The sequence below is a fragment of the Eretmochelys imbricata genome, chromosome 25 (genome assembly GCF_965152235.1).
Source record: "Eretmochelys imbricata isolate rEreImb1 chromosome 25, rEreImb1.hap1, whole genome shotgun sequence".
In the NCBI taxonomy this organism is placed as follows: Eukaryota; Metazoa; Chordata; order Testudines; family Cheloniidae; genus Eretmochelys; species Eretmochelys imbricata.
In genome coordinates, this window is record NC_135596.1 from 2484369 (window position 1) to 2506194 (window position 21826).

The 21826-nt window shown below is 42.2% G+C and overlaps 1 protein-coding gene across 5 annotated transcripts in view; it reads right to left on the reverse strand.

Annotated features, from left to right (window-relative positions):
* LOC144280101 (zinc finger RNA-binding protein-like) overlaps positions 1–21826 on the reverse strand; it is an 85607-nt gene that overhangs the window by 21607 nt on the left and 42174 nt on the right. For all 5 annotated transcript variants that reach the window (XM_077841844.1, XM_077841843.1, XM_077841846.1 and 2 more), the window contains exons 4-11: positions 20139–20357; positions 19750–20042; positions 17171–17353; positions 12029–12260; positions 10813–10973; positions 8413–8532; positions 2429–2574; positions 432–570 (exon numbers count right to left, since the gene is read on the reverse strand). In XM_077841844.1, coding sequence (XP_077697970.1) covers positions 432–570; positions 2429–2574; positions 8413–8532; positions 10813–10973; positions 12029–12260; positions 17171–17353; positions 19750–20042; positions 20139–20357 — 1493 coding nt within the window. The remainder of the gene's footprint in view (positions 1–431; positions 571–2428; positions 2575–8412; positions 8533–10812; positions 10974–12028; positions 12261–17170; positions 17354–19749; positions 20043–20138; positions 20358–21826) is intronic.

A 21826-nucleotide genomic window follows, 5' to 3' on the forward strand; every position in this document is an offset into this window, starting at 1 on the left:
TGCAGAATATAGGTGTGATAAAAATTGAAGAGGCTTATGAGTTTAGGCATAGGGGATTAAGAGGACATAGACAACTGTTTTCAAGTGGCATTTTGTTGCTGAACATAAGGACAGGGAAGGCAAATCGTACCCTTTGAGCTGCATAGTATAAACAACAAATTAGTGATCTGAAGTTTATATGTTTACCCTGCCAAGCAGTCCAACATTTCAAATATGCATTTGTCGAAAATGCTGCAACCAACTAAAAGAGTTAATCTGTGTCCATTACCAATTCCAAATTCTGGTGATGGGTTTTTAGGAGACACAAAAAATTAATCCTGCAATATTCAAAGAATACATAAGGGAACACACATTCTAGCCTTGAAACACAGTTAAAGATGCCAGACTTCTTCACATTTCTCCTTCCAGGAATTGAATCAAGGGTTACCCACCAAGAGAGGAGGAACTGGCATGCCAGGTCTGCCCATAAGTGGGGGTGGATGCCAGTCTGCGGCCATCCGCCGCCGCTGCTCTTCCCAGTATAACTGCTCTTCCTCTACCCGCCGCCAGTACAGTTCCTCTTCATAGCGCCTGAATGGAAAGAGATTAAAAAAAAAGCGGTACAGTTACACCAAGCAAAGATGAACTGTATTAAAGTACTTCTGGGCTCAATACAGTCACTGTCCTCTGACCATCTGATAAGGAAAAGCCTATGATGCTGTATGTAAGTTAACAAATAATCATTATTAGTTATTTGTTATCAGGTTAGCAAGAGTGCATCAGGAGAATATGAAGAAAATTAACACATTGGATTAACTGTGTAAGCAGCCAGAATCAGAATCGGAGATTGCTGATCTTCTCATTTCCTGCCCTAGCTCTGCTGTGTATTGTTTAAACAGCTGTTGTATTTCACACCAGAGATGACTGCATATCAGTGAGTTAAATGAATTATTAACAGGTCAAGTTTCTGCAAAGAATTGATGACAGAGAAAAGCTTAAGGAGCCTTTTCTACCCATTCCCTGCAAAATGCATTACACAGGAACTAATATCTAGCGGCATCCTCCAGCTGGGAGTGGCACTGTCAGTGCCATATGCCTACTATCTGCCCATACTTAATGGGGCCTGGGTGTGGTGGGGAGAAAAAGATGGCACGGAGCACTATCCAGCATGTACTCTGAGGCACTACAAAAGCTATCTGTCGTCCCACTCCACTTGGTGCTCTACTGCAGGGGTTCTCAAACTGTGGGCCACAGCCCAAAGGTGGTCTGCCCTCAGCGGAGTTGGGGGCCACCCAGCCAGCAGCTGTCATTTTCCAGCCGCCGTGGTCAAGAGGTAAGGACTGGAGCAGACCTAGTATGCAAGGACATGGAAGGGAGCTTAGGGCAACGGAGGCGGGGGTGCAGAAGGAGAGAGAAACAGTGGGGGTAAGGGGGGGGAAGCCCAGGGAGGCAGCGAAGGCCAAAGGTGCCAAAATACAAGTTCGCCCAGGGCACCATTTTCCCTAAGGCCAGCCCTGGGTGCCTGTGAGGCACGCTAGGTTGCTGGGTGGATGACTGGGGAAGGACTGCCAGGTGACGAGCTCAAGGCACTCAGCGGGCTGCTGAGGTGGAGGGAGTTGGTGGGAGCTGGCGGTGGCACTGCCTGGCCCCTCCGCCCTCTTGCTGGCCCTGGTCCCTGCTGAGGTAAGGGGGCCGTGCACGCCTCACAGGACCCCTCTCTCCCTGACAGACGCATGTTAATAGTGGGCTGTAGTGCCTATTGCAGCTGCACAGGTGGGCCGCAGGGAAAAAAGTTTGGGAACCCCTGCTCTAGAGAAGTGAGGGCAAAATACGAGCCACAGTCTAATTCATTCAACTTACATTGCTTTCACACTTTACTGCAAAAACAGGCCTACATCCTCCCCTTCAAATGCTGTTCAGTTACAGCAAGGATAAAGTACCAGCCAGCGAGAACAAGACAACCCATCTGCTTTCACTTTCCCTATGTAGAGGCAATGGTCTTGGATGATACAGCTCTAAAGCATCTTTAGACTCCTGTCAGGTCATAAGCTTTTCTATTATGGCAGGGCTTTTCAACCTTTTACTTCCTATAACTCCATAAACAATTTGACTACTTTGCCTATCTCCCATCCATTAAGGCTTTCACAACCAGTTTTCCTCAAATATGCCCCGAATCCTTTGCATCAGTTCTTTTGTCACTACAGAAGTCAAGACATGGGTTTTTCTGGCATCTCAAGAAGACAATGTGCAAGTAGCTTAACAAGAAAGCATTTGCACAGACAGGGAAGAAGAACAGATCTGTGACCACCTTCAAGAGCCTGACCCACAGATTGAGAGCCCTTGCACTAACAAAACTCAATGGAAGGTGTGAATTAACACAAAAGTATGAATCTTGCAATATCCCTAAAATCCACATTTCTGTGAAAGTGATCTCCGAGGGAGGACTCGCCTCATTTCCATGTGCCAACGCTGCTCTTCCTCTCTGCGTCTCTTTACCATATCCTTCTGTTTCTGCTTTTTCATCTTCTCCTCGTGCATTTTCCGAGCTCGGTTACTGGGCTTGATCTCAACTGGTAGATCTGGGTTTACTTTCTTCTACAAGGAAGTTACAACACATTTTAGAAAATCTTAAAAACACTATCACAAAGCTAGTAGAATGTCAATATTAAAAAAAAGTCTACTACTGTAGTTCCATGATTCAAGTGTTAATTAATAAACCTGACATTACACTTGGGTTTTTAGATACTGTTTGATGACATGTTGTATAACAATAATTTGTACCATTTCTTAATTAAGAGAAACAGCCATGGGCAGCTGTAACACATACTTAAACCCCTACCCCCAGAACAAGGAAGCCTTTGTAAACTATTCCAGTTCCCAGCATCAATTGCCAAAAAGACCTATCCAAAACAGATTTAGGACAAAGGGTAAAACTTAAATGCCTAAAATTAAACACCTAAATAAAAGTGGCCTGATTTTCAGAGATGAGCATCCGCAACTCCCAATGAAGTAAACTGGAGTTTATGGATACTCAGCACCTCTGAAATGAGGCCCAAGGTGTCTTAAACAGGGAGCCCAAAATGGAAATACCCAGGTTTGAAAATCTGGGACCAAGTCTCCAGCTTCACATAAACCCAAGCCTTGAACCTGACATGTTTCAAAAGCAATATTCAAAGGCCTAACCCAGGGATAATATTAAGTACATTTCAATGTTCTGGGAATAATTCTTCTAATCTGACTTTATATTAATGCAGCCTCATTTAAATGAGAAATATCTGCTTGAATATGGGACATGAGTTCTTAAAAGTTCTTTATTTTCTGCTGCTTCTTTTTCACCTTAAATCAATGTTTGCAACATTTCCACAGCAACCAAATGTTTGTGATGTTGCATTTGCTGGCAGTGGAAGAGATGCTACAAACAAGAGTGGTAATTTCAGTTGAAGAACAAGCAGCAGGATCAGATGAACACGTAGCAAACAGAGCTCATGTTCTCATGTAAAGGGCCGTGACTGATTAAAGCATGAGCAACTGAAAATAGAAAAAAAAAATGTGGACAGGCAACCAGAACGTTTTTTCATCTCAGAGCTTTTTAAAGTCCATCAGTCTTGCTAATAGTCAGTGTAAATGAGAAATCTGCTCGTTACTTCTGAACGAAAAGGCAGAATATTTTTACTCTGTGTAGGCTTCAAAATATTAGTAAGATAAGGATTGGCCAGTTCTGGACTTGACAATGGCATGACTTCAAAACAATGTGTATGATGGAATGGACAATTTGGGGGTAATAATGATCTAAAGAGCCTAAACTTGCTTCCAAGAAATGTTACTTCAACAGGAGTTGGAACAGGCCCAGATGACAAAATATATTTCATGTACCACTCGCTCAATAGCCAAATATGCTTTGCCATCCAAAGAGACCAACTGAAGATGGCCTAAAGAGGTTTTAACCTAAGAATTTTAAAATATGCTTTTTAGGTCCCTCTGTGCTCGATTTAAATGGTGTTTGCCACCCCCAACATATTGTAACATACAGCACTTGCAAAGCTTGTAAAATGCTTTGTGTTCACTAAAAATACTCCTAAAACGGAGCGTTGCCCACCAGTGCTTAAATGCAATGTTAAGGTCAACCAATGCAAGAAAGAAGTTAAAATGGTGAAGATGAATCCTTCTGATATAAGGAACTCAGACCCACCAAATGACTTAAGCCTACAAACAGTGACTGTATTCACTGACATTTGAATCGCCAAAGTCAAATTGATTTTGATGGATTCAATTCTTTGTGGTATGTGCAACAACTTTGGCTTCACATTAATAATTCCAATAATTGTATTATCATTGAACACAATAAATCCATCCCAGGCATGTCCACTGGTTAGTGGTTAATTTGTACTATAACATCACTCCCTGGATTACAGTGCAGAATGGTTAAGTACAGGTGGGATAGTCTTCTACAGTTACTTCATTTCATGAAATACCAATCAAGGTCACCATCTACTGGCCACTTACTTACAACTTCAAGAACTTTAGTATAGCAATCCACTGTCGTCTTCAATTGTTAGGAAGTCAGCCTTACCAAAGGCTAATTTTTTTGTGACAACAAGTTTGGGCAGAGCTGCTACCAACAATGGACTGAGCGTGTGGAAACTTGACTCAATGCCATAATATTCAGAATGGGACAAAAAAACCCACCACACTCAAAGAGACCATCCAAAGAGACCAACTGAAGATGGCTTAAAGAGGTTTTAACCTAAGAATTTTAAAATATGCTTTTTAGATCCCTCTGTGCTCGATTTAAATGGTGTTTGCCACCCCCAACATATTGTAACATATAGCACTTGCAAAGCTTGCAAAATGCTTTGTGTTCACTAAAAATACTCCTAAAACGGAGCTTTGCACATAAGTGTTTAAATGCAATGTTTTTTTGTTTTTGGTACATTTTTTGATACATTCCTTTTGACATTAAATGGCTGTTTCTGAATAAAATTTGCTCCTTCCATGGAAACCAGATTCTGTTGTGTTTGTTTTAATGAATCAGAATAATGGGCGACTGGGCAGTAACATCAAGCTTGCAAACTGACTGCCATTTCACTAAAGGAGGAGGAAACAGTTGGGAGCAACAGCCCATTTGCAATACCTCCTGCTGGGCATAGAGAGTGTAAGTATCCTTGTTGTCATTTAATATCGTGGGAGTAAATGGCGGATATGGAAATTCAGCATTTAGTCTCTGAATAAGTATCTTTAACTACTGATCTTAAAGTTGCCTCCAGTGATCACAAGATCTTTCCCTCTCCTCCCTGGAAGAAAGTATCACTAAGCACCTTCATATATGTCCAAATAGCTACGCAAGACTCATTTTGTTATTGACCAGTACATTTTGAATTAGTGCTGGGAAGTTGCAAACTGTTGGCCACACTGTTTCAGGTGCCTGAACTGCAATACTCCTTGTAAAAGGATGTCTAATTGGTCTACTGCTCCACTTAAAGGCAGAAAGAGGAGACAGTCATTCCGGACAATTGCTTTGGGGGAGAGAGATGGTATGGCTACTCTCTTCAAGAAACAATTAGCAATGGGGAAGGGAGAGAGATCAGGAATTAGCTCTATTGGATAATTCTCAGAAATTTTTGTACAACTATTTACTAATTGAAAAAAAAATCATTGGGAATTGTCTTTTCTAGAGTTAACATATTCCAGCAGGATGTCTGAGAACAGGCTGAATTGGTAATTTAACCTCACTTCATACAATATTATTTTATTCTTTTAGAGAGCAAGAATTTCACCCAGATGAAATACAAAACAAATGGTCAAAGTTGTGTTTTGAAAATCTCCATTCAGACATGCAAGATCTGGTTTCATTTTACACTAGTTTTGAAACTTAGACTTACTATTTGTTAAGTTCTAACAAGATGCTGGAAAACATTTATTTCCTACAACAAAATCTACTCAAATCAATTACCACCTTAATTAAGGTTTCAGAGTAGCAGCCGTGTTAGTCTGTATTCGCAAAAAGAAAAAGGAGTACTTGTGGCACTTTAGACACTAACATATTTATTTGAGCATAAGCTTTCGTGAGCTACAGCTCACTTCATCGGATGCATTCAGTGGAAAATACAGTGGGGAGATTTATATACCGAGAACATGAAACAATGGGTGTTACCATACACACTGTAACCACACTGTAACGGTGTCAAGTGGAGTGCCTCAGGGGTTGGTCCTGGGGCCAGTTTTGTTCAATATCTTCATAAATGATCTGGAGGATGGTGTGGATTGCACTCTCAGCAAATTTGCGGATGATACTAAACTGGGAGGAGTGGTAGATACGCTGGAGGGCAGGGACAGGATACAGAGGGACCTAGACAAATTGGAGGATTGGGCCAAAAGAAATCTGATGAGGTTCAATAAGGATAAGTGCAGCGTCCTGCACTTAGGACGGAAGAACCCAATGCACAGCTACAGACTAGGGACCGAATGGCTAGGCAGCAGTTCTGCGGAAAAGGACCTAGGGGTGACAGTGGACGAGAAGCTGGATATGAGTCAGCAGTGTGCCCTTGTTGCCAAGAAGGCCAATGGCATTTTGGGATGTATAAGTAGGGGCATAGCGAGCAGATCGAGGGACGTGATCGTCCCCCTCTATTCGACATTGGTGAGGCCTCATCTGGAGTACTGTGTCCAGTTTTGGGCCCCACACTACAAGAAGGATGTGGATAAATTGGAAAGAGTCCAGCGAAGGGCAACAAAAATGATTAGGGGTCTGGAACACATGACTTATGAGGAGAGGCTGAGGGAACTGGGATTGTTTAGTCTGCGGAAGAGAAGAATGAGGGGGGATTTGATAGCTGCTTTCAACTACCTGAGAGGTGGTTCCAGAGAGGATGGTTCTAGACTATTCTCAGTGGTGGAAGAGGACAGGACAAGGAGTAATGGTCTCAAGTTGCAGTGGGGGAGGTTTAGGTTGGATATTAGGAAAAACTTTTTCACTAGGAGGGTGGTGAAACACTGGAATGCGTTGCCTAGGGAGGTGGTGAAATCTCCTTCCTTAGAAGTTTTTAAGGTCAGGCTTGACAAAGCCCTGGCTGGGATGATTTAATGGGGAATGGGTCCTGCTTTTGAGCAGGGGGTTGGACTAGATGACCTCCTGAGGTCCCTTCCAACCTTGATATTCTATGATTCTATGATTCAGAGTGATCACTTAAGGTGAGCTATTACAGCAGGAGAGCCAGGGGTGGGGTCACCTTTTGTAGTGATAATCAAGGTGGGCCATTTCCAGCAGTTGACAAGAAAGTCTGACGAACAGTGTATGTGTGTGTGTGGGGGGATAAACATGGAGAAATAGTTTTACTTTGTGTAATGACCCATCCACTCCCAGTCTCTCTTCAAGCTTAAATTAATTGTATCCAGTTTGCAAATTAATTCCAATTCAGCAAACTGGATACAATTAACGTAGGCTTGAAGAGAGACTGGGAGTGGATGGGTCATTACACAAAGTAAAACTATTTCCCCATGTTTACCTCCCCCCCTCCACTGTTCCTCAGACGTTCTTGTCAACTGCTGGAAATGGCCCACCTTGATTATCACTACAAAAGGTTCCCTCCGCCCTCCCCCGCTCTCCTGCTGGCAATAGCTCACCTTAAGTGGTCACTCTGGTTACAGTGTGTATGGTAACACCCACTGTTTCATGTTCTCTATGTATATAAATCTCCCCACTGTATTTTCCACTGAATGCATCCGATGAAGTGAGCTGTAGCTCATGAAAGCTTATGCTCAAATAAATTTGTTAGTCTCTAAGGTGCCACAAGTGTTCCTTTTCTTTTCACCTTAATTAAGTTACCTGCACCGATCATCAATCTATGGTAGTTTTCCTTATATTTTTATGAAAAGTAGATTAAAGTGTTCAGTCAGAGATGCTAAATATAGTAAACGCTTGTCTACACAACCGCGAGGGGTTGATCTAAGACATGCATCTTCAGCAACGTGAACAGTCTACGTATTTTAGATCTGCTTACCGCGGCGTCTTCACTACAGTAAGTTGACAGCTGACGCTCTCCCATCGACTCCGCTTGCGCTTCTTGTTCTGGTAGAGTACTGGAGTCGACGGGAGAGCGCTCAGCGGTCGATTTATCGAGTCTATACTAGATATGATAAATCGACCCCCGCTGGATCGATTGCTGCCCAACGATTCAGCGGGTAGTGTAGACAAGCCCTAAGAGCTGAGAATCTGGAAGTGGACAATTCTTGGTAGAAAAAATGTTTGCAAGAAATTTTTCTGGACTCACCCCATTTGCTTTTACATCTGATAGAATCCTTCTTCTATTTAGAAAAAACTTTTTACAAAATAAGCTACTGATTTCTCCCCCTTTTTCTATTTTAGGAGTTGAGAGTGAAGCTACTACCATCCAAGTCCCTTTGTTTAGCACCATAACAGGATGTCCCCATTCACACCTTGTACTGGAGCCGATGCCTACGCCCCTTCAGGTGCATGTCCTTGGCATTAGGATCATTGAAACTGCACTCACAGAGCTTACAGTGAAACCGGATCATTCTTCCTTCATCATTGCGTACCTGAGACAAAATATGTAATTTAATATTTATAAGCACTGTTTGTGGCAACAACAAAATTCTCTTGCATTTAAGAAGAGTCTTACATCCCAGTGGAGCCTAAGGCACTTTACAAACGTAAAAGTATGTGCATTTATCCATTACTAAAATTCAGTCAACTCTTGGGTGAGACACAGCATCTATTTAATAGCTCACAGTGACACTGCAGAGCTGTTTAGGACCGAAACAGAAGATACAACATCCAATTTAAACTGTAGGAGAAATTTAGGGAGGCCCAGAATAAGCACATGTATGAAGAAATGTAACCTGAACATTAGGATTAATACTTCTGAAAAGCAACATGACAACTTTCATGAACACATATGGTCAGGACCTCAGTTTTATGGCTCATCTGCAATGTGGGCTCTCCAAGCCACACAACAGACCTCAGCACCATGTTAGGGTTCTAGTACAGTCATGACTCAAGTAAAGAGCATCATCTACTGAATCATGACTACCAGCACTGCTTCTTGCAGCACCAACATGTTCCCAACCTTTCTTAGCTCGTGATTCTCAACCACGTAACAGCTCCAAGCCATAAATGATTCTTAAACTTTAAAAACTGTTTGCTGTTCATCCACTATTTGTTCATAATCTTACCAAGGATGGGAAACAGGACAACACTGAAGTAAATAAAATTTCACTGGAAGTCATACAGACGAAATTTAATCCTGATTTCCAATCTAATTCTACAGAACTGGGGATTCAAGAGCAAGGGAACTTTTTAAAGACTAATTAAAACATTAACAGTTTAATATAACCAAATAATTTTGATACTTGGCACATCCTCATGAACTGTATGTAGGCAGAGCAGAGACAAAGTTCTCAAACAAGGGCTCCTTAATAGGCTGTCTAAACCCTGCATTTGGGTGCCCAAATGTAGATGTGAAAACTGGGCCACAGTAATTCAACAGCAAATGAAATGGAGGGCACAGAATGAAGCCAGCAGCTAGATCAGGGGTCAGCAGCCTCTGGCATGCTGCCCAACAAGGAACAGCTGCATGGAACAGCGAATTGTGGCCACTGGGAGCTGCGGGAGGGCCATGCCTGCGGACAGTCAACGTAAACAAAATGTCTTGTGGCCCACCAGCAGATTATTCTGATAGGTTGCTGAGGGTTGCCAACCACTGAGCTAGATGATTTTTCTCAGGGTGCTCAATGTTGAAAATACATAAATATGGCCCTACCAAATTCATGGCCCATTTTGGTCAATTTCAGTCATAGGGTTTTAAAAATCAGAAATGTCATGATTTCAGCCATTTAAATCTGAAATTTCACAGTGTTGTCATTGTAGGGGGTCCTGACCCCAAAAGGGGTTGTGTGCGCCGGGGGGGCGGGGCACAGTAAGGCTATTGTAGAAGGGGGTTGCAGTGCTGGTACACTTACCGTTGCACTGCTGCTCCCAGCAGATCTGGGCCTCAGCCGCCACTGTCCGACCGCCCAGCTCTGCGGGCAGCAGCACAGAAGGAAGAGTGGCAATACCACACCGTGCCATCCTGACTTCCGCGCTGCTGCTAGTGGCGACTCTGCCTTCAGAGCTGGCTCCCGGCCTGCAGCTGCTGCTCTCTGGCTGCCCAGCTCTGAAGGCAGCTTACAAGTAAAGGTGGCAATACTGCAACCACCCTAAAATAACCTTATGATCACCCTGCAACTCCCTTTTGGGTCAGGACCCCCAATTTAAAAAACGCAGGTCTCCCCTGTGAAATCTGTACAGTATAGGGCAGCATTTCTCAAACTGGGGTCCGCGGACCGCATGGCATCCACATGGGCACTCCAGGGGGTCCGTGGGCCCTGCTGATCAACTCCTCCCACTCCCAGCGCCTCCTGCATGTCACAGAACAGTCGTTCCCCGACGTGCAGGAGGAGCTGGGAGGGAGAGGAAGGAGCAAGGATGGGCACACTTGGGGGAGGGGTGGACCAGGGGTGGGAAGAGGAGGGGCAGAGGTGAGGCCTTGGAGGAAGGGGTGGAGTGGAGGCAGGAGCCTGGGGCAGTAAGCTTGTAAGCTTGGGGGTCCGTGAAAAATTTAAAATCAAAATGAGGGTCCTCGGGTCGCTAAAGTTTGAGAACTGCCGGTATAGGGTAAAAGCACACAAAAGATCAGATTTCATGGTCCGTGACGCATTTTTCATGGCCATGAATTTGGTAGGGCCTTGTACATGCTTTAAGTATATTTGAACTTCAAAGGCTGACATTATACAGCTGTAAATGTGAGCGATTTGTGAAAAAAAGCGGTCAAGCATTACCTCTTCCACATAGTCATGTCCCACAGGCTGTACATCAAGTAAACCCCCTGGGCCATCCCCAGAGCCATCATGCGTGGGCTGTTCATTTTGTAGCTCTAATTTTGGTTGCATCACCTTCACTTCCTCCAATTTGATGCTTGTTGCCTGAAGCTTATTAGTCCCTGTATAAAGAGGTGGATTAATAAGCAACCTGATTTCTTACAATCTGTGAAAGTACGCTTATCAGAACCTGTATTACAAATCCATCATGTCATTGTTAATTTCTCTTTATAATGCCAAATGACAATATCCCAAGGCTTGTCCTGTAGGGCTTTTTTGCCATTATGGCAGCTGCCAAAAATATAACTAGATAAGATGTATGGCTCCACTATACAATTTCTATGACACCAAGAAACCACATATCTATAGTAATAATTAAAAGTTACAAATTGATAGTCAAGTGGAAGTTTCTCTTATCAGCCTTCCATTCAGACTACAAGTCTTCACTATTTTATGACCAATAGTTAAGTTTAAAACAAACAACATCTACTATGAATGAGCAGACTAGACTACTATAAAGATAAGGAAGTTCTTTTAATAGTAGCAATTCTTTTGAAAGAGAACAAGTGACAAACCTGAACTTCAATAACTTCAGTTCTTAAAGATTAACTTAAATACAAAACAATTTAACGAGGTAAAGGCTCAATGGTGAGAGATTTAAAAAAATCAGTTTAATATCAAGAGTAAGAAGGATTTCTACAGATTTCAACAACATATAATTCCCAGTGTTTGATATTCTGCTAAAATACTACAGCCAAGCGATGCAACTTTCAGACAGAAGCCCTCCCTCTATTTCCTCACAGCAGGTTTCAAAAGAAAAAAATAAGCAAATATGGAAGCCATCAGATTTGTAAAGAAACACACAAAAATCCCTGTTCTGTTTCTGGAACACTTTTGGAGGCAGAGGGGGAAGATGAACGCTACAGTTTTAGATTTTAGAAGCCAAATGGTTAAAAATTAAAAAAAAAATTTTCAGAGTCATTTAAGGAGCTCGATGTACAATTACTTTTCCTTGGTCGGTTTTCCTGGATAATGATGGGAACGTGAAAAGACCCCACCTGCAAGCATTTGGAAGAATCATACATTTTAAACAAATTGTCATTTCTATATGAGATGACGAATTTTAGACAATACATCAAAAACAAGACAGTTAAAAATGGATTTTAATGAGACATACCTGAAAATGTTATCTTGGATGCAACTGGTTTCTTCACTGGCACTGGCTTGCTTATGTTGCTTGCACTGTTAGTTGCTACAGCTGCTGGTTTTGTTGGTGTAACAGATGCGGCTGTAGGGGCATGGGCAGCTGGCTTACTTGCTCCAGCGATGGTAGGACCTGAACCAGAGTTCACTACTACAGGCTCTACTGAAGGGATGGGCTTCCCCAATTTAGTATGCAATTTAACAACCTGAAATACATGCAGTGGTCATATGAAAGGGCAGGACTAAAAAGGGACAGAAGTTAACAGCAATACTATAAAACTTTTCCTTGGAAAGTGTACACATTCACCGAAAGACCGGGGTAATCTCCACACCCAATAAAAACATGTAATAAAACTAAGTGATACTACAAACACACAAAAAGAAAAGGAGGACTTGTGGCACCTTAGAGACTAACCAATTTATTGGAGCATAAGCTTTCGTGAGCTACAGCTCACTTCATTGGATGCAAACACACATAAGATGAATTGCTCCACTGTAATATTATATTTATAACAGATCTACAGTTTTGTATGCAGTCCTGAAAGACAGAGCAGTACTCTGTAGCAAAATATTCAAAAAGTATTGAACTATTTTCCCACCAGGTGGCATGCACGCCCATTGAATGGCAGAGCATAACAGACATTAGTGCCTCAACTGCCAGGTCTTTTCTGAACAGATTACAGAACTTGCAATTGATCAGGGAGAACTGCTGCTGGGAAATGTCTCAACGTAGAGACTTTAACAAGAAACTTTCAAAGAATGAAAAACAAACAATCTCTCCCCCTCTTCCCAGCTGAATTAGAACTAGAAAACAGATATCTTCAAAAGAGATCATTTCACCGAGAGGAAAAATAAATTGCATTAAGCATGAGTTGCACGAAAAAGCCTGTCACCATTCATAGGGAGGGGAGAGAAAGAAGAGATAGGATGAAATACATTTGGGTTCTCAGAACAAAAATTTTGGTGGCCTCAGAGTGTGGCCACCAACTCTTGCTGGTGGCCTCTCTCATTTTTTCCTAAAATACTTACTTAAGCTTTAGGAAAAAAAATAAATATGCACATAGACACTTCCAAATCATTGTAATTTATTTATTGTAGCTAGTAAGTCCATTGTGAAAAGTGATATTAACAAACATACAAGTATCACTTTTCACAGCAGACTTACTCAAGCCTGGGGACAAATTAAGCCCTGGATGGGAGACCAGGGGAGGCAGTGGGGAGCTACAGCTTGAAGCCCTGCTGCCGGAGCCTGCGGCCTGCTGCCACGCAGCTGGAGCCCAAAACCACCCCACCACCCCAGGGCTGAGGCCCAAAGCCTGAGCCCCACCACCGCTGGGAGGGTGGGGAACTCACTGGGTGCCTGATCTTCCAGTGTTGTGCACAAGTGTCTCCAGAGTGGGGCAGGGCCCAACCCCTGCTGGCAGCTCCAATGATCAACACCAAGGTGGGGCATCCAGAAGCAAAAGGGAGGGGGCGCTACTTTGTCCCCCATACCCAGCCAAGGAGGCTGTGGAGATTCCAGAGGACTGGAAAAGAGCAAATACAGAGCCAACCTATAAAAAGGGAAAATAAGGTAAACAGTGAGGTGGGAATATTTGCAGATGATACAAAACTACTCAAGATAGTTAAGTCCCAGGCAGACTGTGAAGAGCTACAAAAGGATCTCTCAAAACTGGGTGACTAGGCAACAAAATGGCAGATGAAATTCAATGTTGATAAATGCAAAGTAATGCCCATTGGAAAACATAATCCCAACTATACATACGAAATGGTGGAGTCTAAATTAGCTGTTACCACTCAAGAAAGATCTTGGAGTCACTGTGGATAGTTCTCTAAAAACATTCACTCAATGTGCAGCAGCAGTCAAAAAAGCAAACAGAATGTTGGGAATCATTAAGAAAGGGATAGATAATAAGGTAAAAAATATCATATTGCCTCTATATAAACCCATGGTACGCTCACATCTTGAATACTGTGTGCTGATGTGGTTGCCACATCTCAAAAAAGATATATTGGAATTGGAAAAAGTTCAGAATGGGGCAACAAAAATTATTTGGATGTATGGAACGGCTACCATATGAGGAGAGATTAATAAGACGGGACTTTTCAACTTGGAAAAGAGATGACTAAGGGGGGCGTGACAAAGTTCCTGCTCTACCTTGGTGTGTCTTGCACTTACTGGTGGATTTGCTCGCCTTAGAGCTTCACGGCAGCCCTCAGCCTGGCCATTTTTCTGAACCCACAGTCCAGGTCAACTCCTCCTGTGTTTGACCAGGAGTTGGGAGGATTTGGGGGGAACCCAGGCCTGCCCTCTACTCCGGGTTCCAGCCCAGGGCCCTGTGGAATACAGCTGTCTAGACTGCCTCCTGGAACAGCTGTGCGACAGCTACAACTCCCTGGGCTACTTCCCCATGGCCTCCTCCCAACAACTTCTTTATCCTCGCCATAGGACCTTCCTCCTCGTGTCTGATAATGCTTGTACACCTCAGTCCTCCAACAGTCCGCGTTCTCACTCTCAGCTCCTAGTGCCTCTTGCTCCTCACACGCACACCACAAACTGAAGTGAGCTCCTTTTTAAAACCCAGGTGCCCTGATTAGCCTTCCTTAATTGATTCTAGCAGCTTCTTGATTGGCTGCAGGTGTTCTAATCAGCCTGTCTTAATTGTCTCCAGAAGGTTCCTGATTGTTCTGGAACCTGCCCTGTTACCTCACCCAGGGAAAAGGGACCTACTTAGCCTGGGGCTAATATATCTGCCTTCTATTACTCTCCTATAGCCATCTGGCCTGACCTGTCACAGGGGATATGATAGAGAGCTATAAAATCATGACTGGTGTGGAGAAAGTAAATAAGGAAGTGTCATTTACTCCCTCTCATAACACAGGAACTAGGGGCCACCAAATGAAATTAATAGGTAGCAGGTTTACAACAAACAAAAGGAAGTATTTCTTCACACAACGCACAGTCAACCCATGGAGCTCTTTGCCAGAGGATGTTATGAAGGTCAAGACTATAACAGGGCTCAAAAAAGAACTAGATCAATTCATGGAGGATAGGTCCATCAATGGCTATTAGCCAGAATGGACAGGGATGGTGTCCCTAGCCTCTGTTTGGCAGAGGCAGGGAATGAGCGACAGGGAATGGATCACTTGATCATTTATTCTGTTCATTCCCTCTGGGGCACCTGGCATTGGCCACTGTCTGAAGACAAGATACTGGGCTAGATGGATCTTTGGTCTGACCCAGTATGGTCGTTCTTAAGGACAACACAGGGAATTACAGACCAGTCAGTTTAACTTCAATACCAAGGAATGGTTTCAGATTAGCAGCCGTGTTAGTCTGTATCCGTAAAAAGAAAAGGAATACTTGTGGCACCTTAGAGACTAACAAATTTATTAGAGTGTAAGATTTTGTGAGCTACAGCTCACTTTATCGGATGCAGGAAAGATACCCAGGAAAGATAATGGAGTAAATAATTAAGCATACAATTTGAAAACACCTAGAAAATAAGGTAATAAACTACATTCAACATGGATTTGCCAAGAACAAATCGTGCCAAAACAACCTAACAGCTTTCTTTGACAAGGCAACTAGCCTTGTGGATGGGGGGCAAGCAGTAGATGTGGTAATATCTTGATTTTAGTAAGGCTTTTGATAATGTCTTGCATGAGTTTCTCTCAAACAAACTAGGGAAATACAACCTAGATAGAGCTACAATAAGGTGGGTGCATAACTGGTTGGATAACCGTTCCCAGAGAGTAGTTATCAGTGGTTCGCAGGCAAGCTGGAAGGGCATATCAAGTGGGTTCCTGCAGGGATCAGTTGTGGTCTGGTTCTGTTCAATATCTTCATCAATGATTTAGATAATGGGATGGAGACTACACTTATAAGTTTTGAACGATACAAATCTGGAAGGGGCTGCACGTGTTTTTTAGGATAGGATTAAAATTCAAAACGATCTGGACAAACTGGAGAAATGGTCTGAAGAAAAGAGGATGAAATTCAATAAGGACAAATGCAAAGTACTCCACTCAGGAAGGAACAATCCGTTGCACACATACAAAATAGGAAATGACTGCCTAGGAAGGAGTACTGCAGAAAAAGATCTGGTGGTCATAGTGGACCACAAGCTAACTATGAGTCAACAGTGTAACACTGTTGCAAAAAAAGCGAACATCATTCTGGGATGTATTAGCAGGAGTGTTGTAAGCAAGACTTGAGAAGTAATTCTTTCGCTCTGCTCTGCGCTGATTAGGTCTTAACTGGAGCAGCGTGTCCAGTTCTGGGCACCACATTTCAGGAAAGATGTGGGCAAACCGGAGAAAGTTCAGAGAAGAGCAACCAAAATGATTAAAGACCTAGAAAACATCACCTGTGAGGGAAGATTGAAAAAAACTGGGTTTGTTTAGCCTGGGGAAGAGAAGACAGAGGGAACATCATAACAGTTTTCAAGTACAGAAAAGGTTGTTACAAGGAAGAGGGAGAAAAATTATTCTCCTTAACCTCTCAGGATAGGCCAAGAAGCAATCAGCTTAAACTGTATGCAGCAATGGTGGTTTAGAATCATAGAAGATTAGGGTTGGAAGGGACCTCAGGAGGTCATCTAGTCCAACCCCCTGTTTAGGTTGGACATTAGGAAAAACTTCCTGTCGAGGTGGTTAATCGAAAAAATTGCCAAGGAAGGCTGTGAAATCTCCATCATTGTCTAACCTGCTCTTAAAAACCTCCAAACATCTGTCAGAGATGGTCTAGATAAAACTTAGTGCTGCCATGAGTGCAGGGGACTGGACTAGATGACCTCGCAAGATCCTTTCCAGTCCCATGGTTTTATGATAGCTGAGTTTCTGGTATTACAGTACCCAAGTACACTGCTTAGTGTTGAAGCAACCTGGTGCTGTAGTCTTTTGTGCTCCAGACATTTCTGGATAGCCAGTCATCTACTACAATCAAATCTTGACGTGTAGGATATATTTCTACTTCAATGTTTTTTTAATCAGAAATGTTCCCTGGATATCCGTGAGCTACTGTGAACATTTTTAGAAAACCAGCATCTGTAAATCAGATATTCCACAGTATATTTCTGCATGAAACGTCCATGGTCCTGTTGAGCTCTCATACCTTCTGATGCTTTGCTCCCCGGATATGTGCTGCATATGCATCTGCTCCTGTGCAGGAGACATCACAGAGCTCGCATCGAAGCTGAGTCTGCACCCCACGAGGGCCACAGTTTGCCAGGTTACCTGTCTTCTGAGCTGCCTCTTTCTTTTTGTGCTTTTGTCCTTCCAAGTGCTCCCGGTAAGTCTGCAGTCAAACAGGGAAATACATTCTAAGCAGCTATGTGAAACACTGATATCACCCCAGCATTTCCTTGGAACCATTCATCTGCAAAGACAGGTCATAATCTGTCTAGTTTTAAGGGTACAAATGTGTGCAACTCAAAGCCTTTTTGTGGAGTGTCCCATTCATTAACACCACTCACAGCAGCAGCATCTAGAGGCATTCTGAAGCAAACAGATTCTTTTATATATAGTGCTTTGTTTCCGCCAGAAGACAATGTCCAACTACAAAACCCACTTAGGCTTAGATAACCACAATATTTACAGGACAATAGGAAGAATGGTTTAAGTATTTTAGACAGTTTTTAGAAGTGTCTGGCACATTTCATTATCACTATACAATGGGTAAACTGGTCTCTCTCAGAGGGCATTATTTTACTGATATTTGATTGGTCTTCTTGGTAGGAAGCAGACAGAGAATACATGTCACCATTAGAATTAAAGGACAACTGAGCTTATTATAATTATTATAAAGGTAACTAATATTCTTTTTTTTAAAAAAATTACGAGTTTAACAATGATTTAAAGCATTCCTACAAGATGGTCAAGAAATGTTACCAGGCCAGGAACAAATCTACTCACCTGCCCTTTATCATCATCATGATACTGGGAGGTAGGGAAGTGGAACCCCAATATTTTACTTACCCACTAAAAAAAGAATTACAGTTTGACCGTGGTGAATGGACAAACAGAATTTTGCAACGCTAGCTTTAAAGCGGTACTAAATGCTATATTAGCCAATCTAAAAGAATTAGTTTCCGAAACAAAACTCTAGAAAGCTCAGATTTTCTCATTCATTCCAATAGCAAGATGCATTTCCCATGGCTTGATTATAATTGATAATTATTTATAATAATAATTATTTTAATCATGTTAAAATGGCAGCTCCCTTTACTGGATTTAATAAGCTTTCAGGCTAAACATTTTGGAACAGGGACCGCTTCCTTTGTATTTATACAGCACCTGAAACATTGGGGCTCAATCCTGATTTAGGCAATGTTAGATAGAAATATTTAATAATTAGCTTCAGTTTTATTCAATTAGAAGCAGTGGACAGAATATTACTACTACACTGCAGAGTCTCTAAGCTGTGTAAGAATTTTCCACGCTTTCAGAGCTGGACAGTCTGATTATTTATATGCTACATTTTACTGTCACCATGAGAGAAGGATCCCACCGCAGAAGTCTATATGGTATTTCTTAGGATTGCTCTTGTTAAAACCTTGTAGGACAGTTTATAAGAGACAATAATTTCTCTCCCAAAGGACCCTGTCTGCTTCTTCAGTTAAATGCTATATGCTCTAGCTAAGCAGAGAATTCCAAGAACAAAGGCAGACAAACACCACTTCACATTTATATTCAAGCCTATTCTTCTTCTTTTTTAAATAGCACCCCAAGAATGCACTAGTGTCTGACAGTAAAAACACAAAAATAAGACCCCTGCCTCAAGTAGCTAAATCTAAATTTGAGACAAGCCACAATGAGTGAGAACAACAAACAGAGCAGAGGGAAGTTACGGCTTTAAAAAAGGTCAGGCATTTACACAGGCATATCTAATAAACACATGTCCAATAAAATCAGTGTTTATAAAAACTTAAAACAGTGTCTTGGTCAATAGCTTGTTCGAAATTTTCTTTCCACTATATTGGTTTAAGTCTTAGAGAACCTGCTGGCTCATTAAGTATCTTTCCTCACACCTTGACTGAGTTGCGGGGAAAGGGGCAAACCAACGGAGGGCAATATGTTATCCAGTCCAGAATTCAGCCACTAGAAAGCTCCATAATGCCAAACAAACTGGAAAAGTACAAACTAAGGTCAGGGAGACTAGGCTGATGAAAGAGACATACAGGCTGCCTATGAGCAGAGATGCAGCAGGCTGGAGGCAGCAGCCTGGGAAATGGCTGTGGAAAGGTGGCCAGGCAGCCTAGGGCACAGGGTTAGGGAATGTTTTGATCTTTATTGGAACTGTCAATAGTAGTTGGGCCTAGGATATTTTCACTCTTTATTTCTGGCAGTTGTAGCAAAATAATCCTGCATTAAGTACTTAAAATCTGAGCGCTAATGAAAATCCACAGAAAGGTAGAGTCTGTACAGTCTAGTGCCTGGAGAGCCTACGGCGTTTGCCTCCAAGCTCACAGTACATCCAGCAAACCACCAGACACTTAGATAAAGCTTGCATACCACAACACTAGATCTTGCAATAGTGAGGGATTTGTTACATCTATTTTCTGAGATGTTTCACCGTTAAGTCACTGAAGAGGACATACTGCAGATCAATAGGACATCATCTGCTAAACTATATGACTGGGGAGGAAGTGCAGGTTATATAGAGTGGACACATGGGTAAAGGGGATTGCTAACCTGTGGACCAGCACAGCTGATCTTGCAGATGTCACAGTAATGAAGCTGAGGCTGTTTAGGGGGCCCTTTGGGTTTCAGCTGTTTGTTTTGAAAAGGTGGTTTTTTGCTGAAGCTGTTGCTAGAGTTGGTGGTGGTGCTGTTCCCTGTGCTGCTCCATGAAGAAGAGCTCGTGGATTTCGGTTGCTGTGGGAGGGGTGGCGGCTGCTGATGCTGGGCCTGGGGCTGCTGAGGTGGTTGATAGTAAGTGCTAGCTGCTGTGTATGCGGTGGCATCATAACTGGAGTAATTTGACCCTAGCAGGCAGAAAGAAAAGGGAGCAATTTTATGAGGGTTATAGTCTAAACAAAGAGAATTACAGTGCAACACCTGCATGACAGCTATCTCCTTACCAGAGTATGATGCAGAAGTGGAGTTGTATGAAGAAGAGGGGGTGTACGAGGAGATGGAGGAGGCAGATGCATTCTGCTGAACAGTTGTTACTGTTGGGTAGGCACTGTAGCTTGAAGATGTGGCGCTCACTGTTTGAACTGGCTTAATTGTAGTCACCTGTCTCTGGGGCTGGCTCTGACTATAAATACCACTAGATTGACTGTAGCCACCTTTGGAGCCTAGAAAGCAAACACACAAGCTCATCCTCTTGCAAAACTGAAGACAGATACATGTGCTTCTAAACTATTACAGTCATCTCTCTTCAATAATAATATATAATTGCTAAACAAGACACTGGAGATGTTTAGCAATTGGGTACAATTTATATGATGAAAGACTGCAAAACATATTAGGCAGAAAAGAAGTGAAAGATACGGATGAATAATTGATCAGTCCTTCCCTTTTCCATTCTTTCATAATAAAAAAGCATGAGGTCACTCAGATTAAAAGCAGGCAAGTTTAAAAACTACAGTAAATGAGGGGAGATTTTTTTTTTTTCCTTACCTGTAAGTTTGGTTTCTCATAGTGGAACTCACAGCTGGGTAGGTTCCACCCACTCATCCCTGGACGTAGATGCTCTGATTTCAGGTGTAAAAGGGAGACTCCAATAACCAGTTGCAGGACATGAGACACCCCTGAAGATCTATTCTCAAGCTTTCATACAAATTGGTTAAAACTGGAAAGAGATATTTTTAAATGCACCAAATAAGACACACTCTCTTCTTAAAACAATAGATGATTATAAAAAGAATTCATACTTTAAAAACTAGACCTAGGAAGGGTTCCTCTGGATTGATGGATGTCCCCACTATGAGAAACCAAAAATTTTCTTCTCTCATTCACAAGGACCATCCAGCTATCCAGAAGACTCACTGCTGGGATCTAGCAGGCAGTAAGGTAATGAATGTTGTCAGAAATAAGATATTGGCCAAAAGGAAGGCAGGGAACATTACATGCACTAGAATTTTTTAATTAAGCTATTAAATATCAGACGCAGCTTGTTGAACCCTATTGCTGAAGGTTGTATCAGTGTTGGATGAAAGAACACACAGAGACCATGTAGTTGCCTTGCAAGTTTCCTGCTTCAAAGCACCATTGCTTTCTGTCCAGGAAGTGCTCAGCCTTGTTGTGTGCATCATGAATCCTTTGAAAAAATCTTTACTAGGTGTGAGGTACCCTTGGCTTCATTGCCAGTCTGATCCATATGGAAATTGTAGCCTTTGAGGTTTTCTTGCCTATCTTGTAGGTGCCTTGTATGGCAAACAATGCATCTGACTTCTATGATTTGGCTCTACCCAAGTAGTATTTTAGAGTGCTCCAAACATGTAGGGTATATGCAGGAATTTCAATTGGTCTGGGACAAAAATGAATGAAAGGCAATCTCTGAGATAGAAAGATAAATTACCTATGGGCACAACATTTGCAGCAGGTCTGAGGACCATTTTGTTTGGAAAAATATGCAGATACTGCTCAGATAGATAATGCTCCCAAACAGTAAAATTTGATCTGCTGAGACATAAATAAGGCTGTTTTGAGGAAATGTATATAAAAGAATATTTGGATAAGGGTTTACAGATGGCTTTGTTGTAGTTTGTAGAACTAAAATTATATTCCAAATTTAAAATATATGAAATATTCTTGGGAATAG